Raw genomic sequence first — 13365 nt, forward strand, 5'->3', positions numbered from 1 at the left:
CCAAATCTCTGTATCTCACAAAAACCTTCAAAAATGAAAACAAAAAGACATTTTCACTGTAAGAAAAAGAAAAACACAAGGAATTTGTCATTAGCAGACCAAGAAATGGTAAAGGGAGTTCTGCAGGTAGAAGAAATATAATTCCAATGAAATCACAAAGGTAAAGGAATAAATAACAATGGAAAGAATAGGCAGGGCATGGTGGCTCACGCCTGTAATCCCAGCATTTTGGGAGGCTGACATAGGCAGAGCACCTGAGGTCAGGAGTTTGAGACCAGCCTCGCCAACATGGTGAAACCCCGTCTCTACCAAAAATACAAAAATTAGCTGGGTGTGGTGGTGCGCACCTGTAATCCCAGCTACTCAGGAGGCTGAGTCAGGAGAATCGCTTGAACCTGGGAGGCGGAGGTTGCAGTGAGCTGAGGGGGGAAAAAAAGATTGTCAACAAGATTAAAAATCCTAACTATATGGTGGTTTATAAGAGTATACCTTACATATAAAGCATACAAAAGTTGAAAGTAAAATAACAAATTTATACTATATAAATCTGATACAGCTATACTAACATCAGATAAAGTAACTTCAGGGCAAGAAGTATTACTAGAGAAGAACAGGGCATTTCATATTAAAGGGGACAATCTATAAAAAAATCCTTCAAATTTATATGTATCTAATAAAATAGCCTCAAATATATAAATCATAAATTGATTAGTAACAAATGTACTTTAATATTATAGACATATATGTACTGTATATTATAGACTTAAAAGTCTATAATATATAGAATCTGAATAACAAAACTGGAGAGATATATATATGTATATATACATAATATAGAAGGCTATCATTGCATTATTATATATAAATAATATAGAAGGCTATCACTGCAAAATATGCATTTTTTTCCTCAATTGCCAATTGCAACATTTACTGAAATGGACAACATATGGAGCCACAAAGAAGGCTAACAAGTTCCAAAGAATTAATATCATACAGTTTCTCTGACTACAGTTAAGTAATAACTAGAAAACAATATCTGGAAGATCACCCAATATTTGGAAACTAACATGGGTCTATTTACCCATGGGTCAAAGAATTCATAATGAAAATTAAATAATAGTTGAACTGATTGTCTTTAAAAAAGATATATCAAAACTTGTCTAACACAGCTAAAGCCAATGCTTAAAGAGAAATTTATAACCTTAAAATGTATAAATAGAAAAGAACAAAGGCTGAAAAGCAAAGAACTGAGTGTCCATCTCAAGAAGCTAGAAAAAAAACTAAATAAGAAAACAGAACGAATAAATATAAATGCAAAAATGAATAAAGTGAAACAAAACAAAAAAACGATCAACATAACCAAAAACTGGTTATTTGAAAAGGCAAGAGAAGGCAAAAATAACCAGTATCAGGAATGAAAAGGGTGACATATCTACAGCTGTTACAGAAATGCTGAGTCACTTTACATCAGTAAATTTGAAAACGAAAATGAGATGAACATATTCTTGTAAACAGTGACTCTCACAGCACAGTTTACAACCCTCTGGGAGGGTTCAAGACTGTCTTAGATAACCAAGGAGGTCAAAATTATTTTCATGATTCTAACGTGTCATCTTCCCTTTAATTAACTGTATTACATTTGTAATAATTGTGCAAAACCAGCGGTAAACCTGCGTGATTTGTCAGAGCCAATCATGGCAGGTCTATTTCTCTTGCCAGTGATTGGTTTAGAAAACCAGGGCATAGGAAAACGCTGAGAATCTTGTATATGTCAAATGTTATCAATGAGATGCAAGAAGAAACACGCTGTGGCTTCAGAGAAGTTTTTCCTTTCAAGAAAGGTAATAGGAAGTAGTTTTTCTCCTTCTGGATGAGGATGTATGTGGAATGCAGCCCAGAACCACAGGGAACTGTCTCTTACCTGAAAAGGAAGCCAGTACATAAAACAGAGTGGAGTTGAGGAAAAATTACAGATACACAGAACTGGAGTAACATGAATAACCCAATCCTGAAAGCTCAGTTTCATTTTGTAGTGAGCCGATTTTCTGTTCCAGCAACTTTAAGTTTTTGCTTTATTGAAACTGTAAACAACCTAATTAACATTATAGAATTCACTGCTTAAATAAATGCTGTTTCACAGTGGAATGTACAAATGGGGTATCTCAATTTACAAGCTAGACAAATTTTTCTCTATACAAAGGTGCACCTTAGACATTTGTACTGCCTGGTAGGGTTACCACTGAGACATTTGTGGAATATTGTATTATCAGTTGGTATACAACTGAGAAGTGGTGTGTGGTGCATTATTGAGTACATTGATTAACAGTACAGCTGACCCTTTAAAAAATTGCATGGGTCAATTTATATGTGAATTTTCTTGTCTCTGCCATCCTTGAGACAGTTAAGACCAACTCTTCCTCTTCCTCAGCCTATTCAGTGTGAAGGTGATGATGACTTTTATGATGGTCCACTTCCACTTAATGCACAGCAAATGTATTTCCTTCATAACATATTCTTTTCTCTAGCTTACATTATTGTAAGAATACAATATATAATACATATAACATACAATCAATCAACTGTTTATTGTTAAGAGTTCCAATCAACAGTAGGTTATTAGTGTGAAAAATATGAATCTGAAAGAGCCAGTTCTTCAAGATGAATCCCAAGTGGCTAACTGGCCCTGAATTTAAAATGGAGCCAAGCAGCCATTTGCTGACTGGAATCACACACAACCTCTTGAGTTCCCTGAAAATCCATAGCTTTTTATCTTTGGAACTATCAGAGCTCAGCTGTCCAAACACGGCTCCACTGTATTGACCAATCAGAACTAAGCAAGTTTCAATCCTTCATTTGCACAAAAGGAACTGATTGGGAAGCTTGGGCAGGAACTTTTGCTATAAAACCCCAGTCTTCACTTTGGGAGGCCCAGGTGGGCAGATCATGAGGTCAGGAGACCAAGACCATCCTGGCCAACATGGTGAAACCCTGTCTATACTAAAAATAAAAAAAATTAGCTGGGCACGGTGGCACACCATGTAGTGCCAGCTACTTGGGAAGCTGAGGCAGAATTGCTTGAACCCAGGAGACAGAGATTGCAGTGAGCCAAGATTGCACCATGGAGCTACAGCCTGGGTGACAGTGCAAGACTGTCTCAAAAACAAACAAACAAACAAAACCCCAATCTTCCCTTTGTTCTTGAAACGTACCTCCACTTTACACCAAACACTGCATCTCCCCAGTTTTATAAACTGTTCACTGAAATAAAGTATCTTTCCTCTAAATTCCATTGTTCACAGGACTTGATTTGGAGGAGTCAAAAGTTACATGCAGATTTTCAACTGTGTGGGCTGTTGGCACCCCTCACCCCTGCATTGTTCAAGGGTCAACTGTATTACAAACACATAGAGGCACTACTGCATATCTGGTTAAGTTCAGCGCTATCCTGGAATGTTGACTTTATATGATAAAGACAGGTCAAGAATATTTGCTTTAAGATGAGGACAGAGATCTGGAGTATTTTTACATGGGCCAGTTGCTTCTGTAACCATAAACAGTGCTCTCAGAAGTAAAAAGGAAACTCGGACTGAAAGACGACTTTTCCCTTTTGGCATGGTTCACTGGGCACTGAAACTGAATGGCCTCTTTAAAAAGTTTCACAGACAAGGTAGATCCATCTCCAGCCACTTGCTGTTAATGCTTGAGAAACTGCAAAGCAACCTAGGGATCCTCTTGAATTAAATTACATTTTCCAAAGGGTGAAGTTTAATTCTATTTAGTTGCCTTTGATAACCACATATGAAGGAGGAAGAATAATTTTTTCTAAGACAGGGTCTCAGTTTGTCACCCAGGCTGGAGCGCAGTGGTGCAATCTCAGCTCACTGAAAGTCCACCTCCTGGTAGAGTGATCTTCCCACCTCAGCCTCCCAAGTAGCTGGGAATACAGGCACACACCACCATGCTCGGCTAATTTTTAAATGTTTCTGTAGGGACGGGGTCTCTATTGCCCAGGCTGAGAATAAATATTTCATGTAAGTGCTGATTAAATACCCAGGAAGCCACCATTCTGTCATGCCCTTACTTAACAAAGTGTTGCTTTCCACCCTACCCCAGGGGAAAGCACACATAACATGGCAAGATTCATTGGCTACAGCTCAGCAAAACATTTTGGATCCTTTAGGAGGAAAAAATCTTACATAAACTGCATTTTAAGAATAAAGTGGTGCAGGATCTGGATTTAAAAAGAAGAAGGAAAAAAAAAAAAGAAAAAGGAAGAAGTTTTATGGGACCTAAATTTCAAGTCAACGACCCTTTGAATCTCTGGCTCTAAGATAAATGCAACTCATCCAGGGAATTTCTTTCTTTGAAGATGTGTTTTAATGCCACTGTGACCCCAGAAGAAAGATAGCAAACTATTTGAACTCTGATGCAAAAGGTATATAATCTGTATCCTGCTGGTTCTGGTTCTTACTAAGTAATAGTTAAAATGATGCATTAAAGGATTATAAGTGATTTAATCAAGAATACGTCTATTCTCATTGCAAATCAGCTTGTATTTTAAGTATTATATGTAAAATCACTGGGTTAGTACACACTGTAAATATACCAAACAAGTTTGTGCCCGCCTGATTTTGATGACCATAATCCAAATGTTCTTTCCATTTTCTGTGCTGTAATTTAGTGTGTGATTGAACACATACATTTTTATCATCCTACATGTGCCATCTAATATTGTTAATGTGTAATATCGAGATCAATTCAGAAGATACAAACTACAACCCTTCCACTAAGAAAAGTGTGAAAGAGACCATCTTTGAACATGAAGTATGATGTATGCTTTGGATCTGTTTTAAGTTGAAGGATGTTTACAGGCCAAAGCTTATTTAAAATGATTTCAGAACCAAGTACATGTTTTAAGAACATGCCATACAGAACTGAATATACTGTACTCTAATTTTTCTCAATTTGACAAAAAATGGACAGAAGGCAAAATGAAAAAAAAATTTATTTTCTCAGTGTTTATCCACTGTCAATACTGTATTTTTGATGCAATATATTTGCCAGAAAAACTCAGTCTTTATTTTCCATTTTAAACAACTACAATATTTACAAGCTGTTCAGAATAACACTCAGACACACACACACACACACTCACAGACACACGTAAGTACATATGTCCTTATCTCTGGTTTATGCTGAATGCTGGTAAAGGCCATGAATACTTTCCAGAGCCCATGATCAGAAAAGGAAAACCCATTTTCCTTCTTAGTCCACTTTCCAAGAATCAAGTTAAATATTCCTCCTTCCATTTCCTCATGCAGAGCTCATTGCCAGACTTGTATAGGGTTAATCAGTTTTTACAATTTACTTTTACTTAAACTATAAGCTTTTAAAAAGCATAAGCAGACATGATCCCCTCCCCCAAAAAACTTCTATTATTTTGGTTGTAGAATCAAGCTTCATATATAAAAAATATTGTTCAATCACAAGTACACCAAACCCAAGAGTCATCTGGAGCAGCCATCCTATGCTCTATTACTACTCTGTTGTGAATTCCGGGGCACCACCTCCTTGTGCAGGTAATACCCAGGAATTCATCCCCATCACAGTGTTAGATGACCTTTGTTCCTTCTAGCTTGGCTCCACCGAATTATAAATTGTCAGGTACAGCGCTGAGGCATAAGAAAGAAGGTATAACCCTATATAATAGGTATAAGTCTTAGAACAGAGTTCTCATATAAGCTTGTGGTGACAATCAGTTCCAGTTCCACCAAAGAATGTGAGGTTGATTCCACAAAATGGCAGATAATGAAGTTCAACTCACAAACGTTAAGTTATTTATCTTAATCCAGAAAGAGTATGTGGTTTGTAGGCAATAAAGAGAAATTGTTTTCATATACAATTCTTGACAGATGACTCTGGTGAGGTGATTCAAAGTAGAAAATATACTTTTGTTTCAAGCAAACTTACTCCACTCATATCCTACCAGATTTATTATAATAATTAATTCCTTTCCAATCACAATTCTTCCTAGACATTTAACAAGTAAAAATAAGACAGCCTGGATGCATATTAACCAAATTAAAAAAAAATAAATTAAGAAAAGGCTTTTTAATACTTATTTTTAAAAAGCTATAGTCAATGTAATATTAAAATTATGCTGCCCCAATGCATGGTAGTATCTAATTTTTCTTCTTTCTCAACACCAATAAAACAATATCCATGTAAGAATGAAACAGAATGTCCTAAGTCCGTTAGCAAGTTCCATGTGCCATCTTACCTTGACTGACATTATTCTCTCCACTAATCTTGGAATTAAAGGAAAAGCCTCTAGAATAAAAAGGGACATTTTATACCTTATCTGAACAATGTACCCTCTATCAAAAGAAAAAGTTAACTGGGTCTGTGTCCAAAGTAACATTATATGATTACCTTACACAAAAAAAGATTACGAATGAATGAGGACTTAAAAAACAAACACACACCCCAGAAAAGGCTTTGTCCATATTCATGAAAAATTAATTAAAAAAAATATAAAAGAAATTAGTAATCTGGACAGCAGTTTATGTTTAAGTAGCTAGTACATATAAAGTTAAAGCATTCTGACAAAATCATTATCACCTTTTTCTCAAGTTATATATTTATTTGGGAGGAAAGATGCTTGAAAGCTAGCTATAAGAAAAGGACAATTCTAGACAATGGGTGAATCTTCAGCTTAAAAGGCCTAGTGCTGGATGAATGACTCACAACAGCAATTCACCAAATGCAGAGCTGCTAAGCAGAGGCAGAAGGATGATGCTCAGAAGCACGGATGAATTTATCAAGGCTAAGCTGCCCCTGCTGAAAAATATGAGGCTGAGTTGTGAATTTTGGTATGTGATGGAAAAATAAACTAATTCAGAAAGAGAAACACATCTTCTTACTGGGTTTCCTACACAAAAACTTCTATTTTCATTGCCTGACATTTAGTACACAGAATAATCTTCCATCTCACTTAGGATACAAATATTGTCTGACTACTTCTGTTTCAAAAATTAGAAGTATTTCAGATATACTTGAAATATTTTCCAAAATACTTCAAATCTAATAGAATTAGATTATCATCCTCCAGTAACAAAGTCAAAGAAGGCAGAACACTGGTTAAGTTTGTTCGCTAATTTCCTAAAAGGCAATCTCTTAAAAAATATACATACAGCCTCACCACTTACTCTTCCAAGTTCCCTAAACATCATCATCTTATGTTAATCTAGATTCTTAGAAAAATTAAAGTTCTTTAGCATAAAAGTCAACATTAAAGTTTTATCCAGTGTTGAAAATGGTGTAAAAAGAGAGTTCACACCAAGGTATAAGTTGGGAGATTAACCAAAAGCTTAGTTAGGAGCTATAGAATGTTTTTTGACACTGAATGAAAGAAAAAAAGGAAAAAAAGTCAACAATTTATAACTCATTCTATGATCATCTTTCTCTTATAAGTGGGGGTCGGGGTGGGGAAGAATTAAACAAGAAAAAACTGAAAGATTTCAATCATGCATTATAAAAAGGAAATGAATAAAAAAAGCTAGTGTTTTAATTATATCTTTTTACTTTCAAATTATGGAAATCGAAGCATTGGCAATTTATAAACTAAAGACATTAATGTAGGCTGAAGTCTTGTACATAACTGAAAAACGTTAAGCAGAGAATCTAAACAAGTCATTCACGGTTCTCGGAGGAGGGGTGACAGATGAGGCAGGAACAAAAATTTATGATCAATTAAGTTAATGCAAGTATTATATTTCCATATAATTTAGATCAAATTATTCTTAAGAAATGAATGTTTCTTCAATTATCACCATTTCCCCTGATGCAATTACTAGAAAAGTATTATGATTTTTAAAAGACTGTCAGTTTTAGACTCTTAAGAAAAACAACAGGGCTTCTCTCAGGGTTCCTAATTTATAAACTCACTAAAGAATTATATGTTAACAAAATTCAACTTTTTTTGAGAAAAATACATATCAATTGCTACCCAAAATCAAAACCCAACATATATGTTCCATATAAAATCTTGTCTTGCATTTGAAATCTGACTTTTCAGAGTATGTGATGCGTTAAAAATTTTTTTGGAGCAGGGGCTAGAAATCAAAAAAATTCCAGCCCTTCTGATTAAATCATGTGAAGGTCAGATTTTTTTTTTTTGTGTATGGGAAAATGAATTACCTTCCGCCTAAGACTGAAAAGGCTCTACTTATCTCTTATCTAGGCAATGACCATGAAAAGATCATATTCACTTCAGAAAGGGAACAAGCAGAAGGGAACATAGTTACTTTGAGAAGATTTTTAAAATATATGTACATAGAGAAATCGATTATAAATTCAGTTTCAAAAAAAAACCCTCCAAAACCAAAAACACTAAACTTTAATGGCATACTGTAGATCTGCCAAAACGAGGCAAATGCAGAATATAATGACAGTATCAGAAAAAGACATTTTTTAAATGGTCAATTTAGAAAGGGTACCTTTATATAAAGGTTCAGTAAATCATTTGACATGTATTTTTAAACAGTAAATTTGTAAAGTGTGAAGTCTATGTAAATGTCAACACAAGGCACAGTAGGTTCTGAATGACCACAGAAGTTTAAAACCGGAAAAAGGAAAAATAAATGGGTTTCAAAGTGGAAATGTAGTAAGATTGGTATGTTCACTATTTACTTTCTTAGTTTTCATTCCTTCTACTGTAATGTTATGCTATAACGTGAGATCTACATCAGAATTAGTAGGAAAAACAGCTCCTCTCTTCTGTCACCTCGATAAAAGATACTTTAAATCTGTACTGTCTAATACAGTAGCCACTAGGTACATGTAGCTATTGAGTACTTGAAATATGGCTAGTGACACATGATGAAATAGTAATACTTCGAATGTACTGGATTAAACAAAATGCATTATTAAACTTACTTTTACCTGTTTCTTTCAATGTTCTATTCACAAGGGGTACAAAGATGGCTGCTCCTAAATGCTCAGAGGAGATGTACAATTTTCTTTGGAGTTTCACAACAAAAGGGAAAATTTTCTTAAGAATTTAAAAAATGCTAAAAGTTGCAAATTAAATCTAAATTGAAATTCCTATATCGCCCAATTGTAAATATGAGTAATATATTTCCCTGAATATACATTTTTTTAAAAAAAACCAATAAAATTTAAGTTATGAGACAACATATGAATTAAGTCAATTTCACAGTTATAAATATTTCAATTTACAGCTACACACTAAAAATTACAGGAAATAAAATTCAAGTAATAGAAAAAGAAGAGGGGAAAAATAAAAAGCAAAATTATTAAAGAGGGATATAATAATAACTGCACCATTTGGATATTTTTATTTGAAAAAATTTTACTTGATTAACTAAACTGCTTGTGAATAACTTCAAGAGCTAGAAACTCATAAAATAAATAAAAGGCAACTGATCCTTTCTTTAAATTCCTGGACCTTCACCTTCTTCTTAAAGAAACACATTTTCTTCCCAGAATCGAGCCCAGCCCAGCAGAGCTTGCCCTGCTGGAGAGAAGCAGAGAGCATGGGCTCCTCTGAGATGTGGACACAGGAGCTGGCAGTGGTGTTCACATGACTGATCCGCTGACTGTTGGCTCTGGGAAATGTCAATGATGAAGCTATGTATATCTTGAGATTACATATTCATTTTAAAGAAAACATCCAATATCCTGGCATGAAGTATAGACTACTAACAGAAAAATTAGCAGCACAGTTCCTGCTACCTATGTTTATAAGGGAAGGGGTTAATCCCAAAGGCAATTTAAATAATGGTACTTTATTTTTATATATAAATAAATGTTCTGAGAAATCTCAGACTTTAGTGCATTGCTGTAAAAAAATTAGTGCAGGTTTTTTTTTCATTAAAGTTTTTAGCGCTCAAGGAATAAGATAAATCTATGTCTGTTCATCGTCTCTTTCACTGTACATTAAACTTTTACACTGCTATAAGTCAAACAGAACATTTCTACACTGGTCTGTTTTTAAAAATCAAGGTAAATGAATTTCATGTTCTATGACAAAACATGGTAATTATTTTTGGCAAAGAAATTAGAAAAATATGAGATCATAGTTTAGAAATGAAGAGTTTGTTGATTTAAAGCATAGGCAATGCATAGGAAAGACTTTTTTTAAGGATGTATTTTAACAGAACTTTATCTTTCATGCAAAATGTTTTCTTGGCAGCTAACTTAAAAAAATATTTCAGCTTTATTTGGGGATGGAGACAGTGACAGGAGTCAGGGTGAAGGGCAAAGGAGAGGCGCTTAACCAAGCTCATTCTGCTTTCAGTCTCTCCCATACAGGACTGATGTGATACCTGCAGGCGTCTTCTTGCTCCTCTCTTTTTCCAGTGTCTTGGAATTGAGAGGGAAAATGAAACGTCTTTATAAAACATTGGCTCACACTTCAGCCCCAAGTTCTAGTACCCCAGTTTCAATTACAGTCACATATTTATCATCAATCTGGACCAGAAGCACTGCCTTGTCGATGTGGGATCTAGTACCTGGATCTCTGCTGCAAGGCACCCATCGGTGAATCACCTAATGATTCAGAATAAAACAAGAAGTTAGTGCTGGAGACCTGGAATATACTCACAAACTCTTATCCCCACCCAGGATTAGAAGTAACAATTTTGTCTGAAAATTATACGTATGTATAAATCAGCTAAAACCATGCATCCGAGTGAGGCAGACTTCAAAAAATGCGGACCCCCAGACCACTAGCTTGTAAAAGAACTTACATGACCTTCCATGCCCTCCTGCGGACTCCAGTCTTTCCAGCTATTTCTCCCAGCTTTTAACCGAATTCCCTCATCAGGCCACTGTAGCTCTTTCCTTTTAGACAGGTTGATCCCTTCCAGAATTTGACCGGGATCCACAATCTATACAATACATAAAAACATTCCAATTCATTTTTTTCTTGATGATGAAAAATTATGTAATCTCAAACAAAAATGTTTTTCACAGGACTCTTTGTGTCTCAAGTTATTTTTAAATTCCTCTAATGGAATTAAAAAAAAAAAATCTTAAGAACTACCTTTTGAATTATTTTCAGCCTTCTGGTAGACCTCACTGCAATGGCCATGTGACAATGGCAGAACAGGAACAAATATCACCACCACAAAAACTGTTTGCTTTCAGTTTTTAAGAACGAAGAAACTTTTCCTTAACATTCAAAAATATTCTAATCTTGAGACTAAGATAAGATGTGTTTACACAAGAGTCCTTCATTGAACAAATAAGAAATAAAAACAAATAAGAAATAAAAACAGCACAAGACCACCTCTGGGCTTACTTACTTGGACTCTGTAAATCACTTCTCCCTTTCTGGCGTGTGAATTATTGGCAGGACTTAAGGTGTTGCCTGGCTGTGCATCAGTGGCACTGCCCTGACCTCCCTCTGTCGAAAGAAAGCCCACAAAAGTGTGATGTTTGCAGGCTGGGATGCTTTGGCTGGAGCTGCTGGAGGAAGGGAGGCCGTGCTGCACACAGGCCAGGCCACTCTGACTGGAGGGTTCCATTTGGTTCACCATCGACAGGCGGGACTGGATGGATGATGGCAAGTTTCGAAGCGATATCTGACTGGTAGAAGAGCGCCGACAAGGCACAAACCCCGTGGCGGACATCCGGAGGGACGAATGCCGGCTGCTGTAGCAGTAGGAAGACTGGCTGGCTACTGAGGCCCGGGCAGGAGACTGTCTGACCAGGCCCGACTGCACAGAGTGAGAGCTGTGGCTAGTGCCTAGGAGGAGAAACAGCAGCATTCACTCAGAGTAGAATGACTCACACACGATACTTCTCTTTTGTAGTGTCTAAGACTTTTTCCCCTAGGCAATTAATTGGTGAATTGATAGAACTTAATAATGTTTATGCCTAAAACTTTTAAAGTTAAGAAAAAGAAATATGTATCTGAGATCTTTTTTCGTATGCGGTTTTTGTAATGTAATTTTTATTTGCTAACGTTTTTTAGAGTTTAAATTCTGGGGCATATGAAAGACCTAATTATAATTAAATATCTGACAGGAAACATCAGGACTTAAGGTTAGGATAAATCCTAAAATATGTTTCACAGAAATATTTCAAAATAACAAGAATACTTCTGTAACACATCAGAAATGAACTATCTGATGGAAATGAGATGGTCAGAGATTTACTGAGAAATACTACATGATCTCTCTCACTCATGGAATCTGAAAAATCCAAACTCACAGAAGCAGAGAGTAGAATGGTGGCTGCCAGGGGCTGGGGAGGGGGAGGTGTTGGTCACAGGGTACAAAGTTCCAGTGAGTCAGGAGGAATAAGCTCTGGAGGTCTACCGTACAGCCTGGGGACTACAATTAATAATAATGTGTTATATGCTTAAAAATTGCTGAGTAGCTCTAAAATGTTCTTACCACAAAAAAATAGGTTATGAGGTAATGGATATGTTAACTAGCTTAATTTAATCATTTCGCAATATATTCACATATTAAAACATGATGATATATACCATAAAAATATATAATTTTTGCCAGTTAAAAAAGAGAAATACTTATTAAGTCCCTAATAAATGGCATGCTCTATAACTACTATTTCTCAAAGTATGGTTATTACTGCCCTTTCAACCTCTTCCAAGGAAAAGCTACACTGCCTATTGAGAGACAGTGAATACCATGCTGTAATTTCCATACACATTCGGGGGTCACTGCTAAACAGGAATGATCAGTGGTACTGAAAAGCAGGTTCTTCTGCATCCTTTTTCAAGTGGCTTGATTTGATTCTTTAGACTTGTCTTTTTCTTGACTTGTAACAGTAATGTAAAATTAATTACATTGTAAACATAGCTATATAAAAAGAACTAATCAATGTAAGAGCAAAAAGTACATTTAAAGAACACTGAAAATTTTATGTTTTCACTCAGAAGCAAAAAAAAGAACATCCAAAATGTATATCTATCAAGTCTCTTCACTTGAATTCCATATTGAAATTTAATAAATGTCTTTCAATTCAAGTAAATGTCTTGGAACTTTATCTGATCCATGTGAAGCAGTCAGGGGGGCAGTCGGGGAGAGGATCAACTCTCCATATGGCTGGATCAACTGATCATCCATGTGGAGACAGTTGAGATCTGATTCCTTCTGCATACCAAGTGGACTGTTGATCTCATATCAAAGGGAAATTAATAAAAGCTACCTTGAGGGCCTAGGGATAGGGAAAATTTTCTTAATTAGGACATAATGATAAAATAAATGATTAGTTTATTATTCTCAATAAAGGACTTCTCATCAAAAGAAGGCAAGTAACTCTTCACAGTAAGAGAATGAAAAGCCAATGGACAGAATGGGAAAAGATATT

General features: G+C 35.5%; 1 protein-coding gene across 2 annotated transcripts in view; it reads right to left on the minus strand.

The window, feature by feature from the left end:
* Positions 1-4986: 4986 nt before the first annotated feature.
* The window catches only part of PCNX1 (pecanex 1), a 205961-nt gene continuing 197582 nt past the window's right edge, over positions 4987-13365 (minus strand). For both annotated transcript variants that reach the window (XM_017528758.2, XM_017528759.2), the window contains 3 exons: positions 11331-11773; positions 10773-10913; positions 4987-10572 (listed from right to left, as the gene is read on the minus strand). In XM_017528758.2, coding sequence (XP_017384247.1) covers positions 10432-10572; positions 10773-10913; positions 11331-11773 — 725 coding nt within the window. In that variant the 3' untranslated portion in view covers positions 4987-10431. The remainder of the gene's footprint in view (positions 10573-10772; positions 10914-11330; positions 11774-13365) is intronic.

Source organism: Cebus imitator, unplaced genomic scaffold, assembly GCF_001604975.1.
Source record: "Cebus imitator isolate Cc_AM_T3 unplaced genomic scaffold, Cebus_imitator-1.0 Scaffold54, whole genome shotgun sequence".
NCBI lineage: Eukaryota > Metazoa > Chordata > Mammalia > Primates > Cebidae > Cebus > Cebus imitator.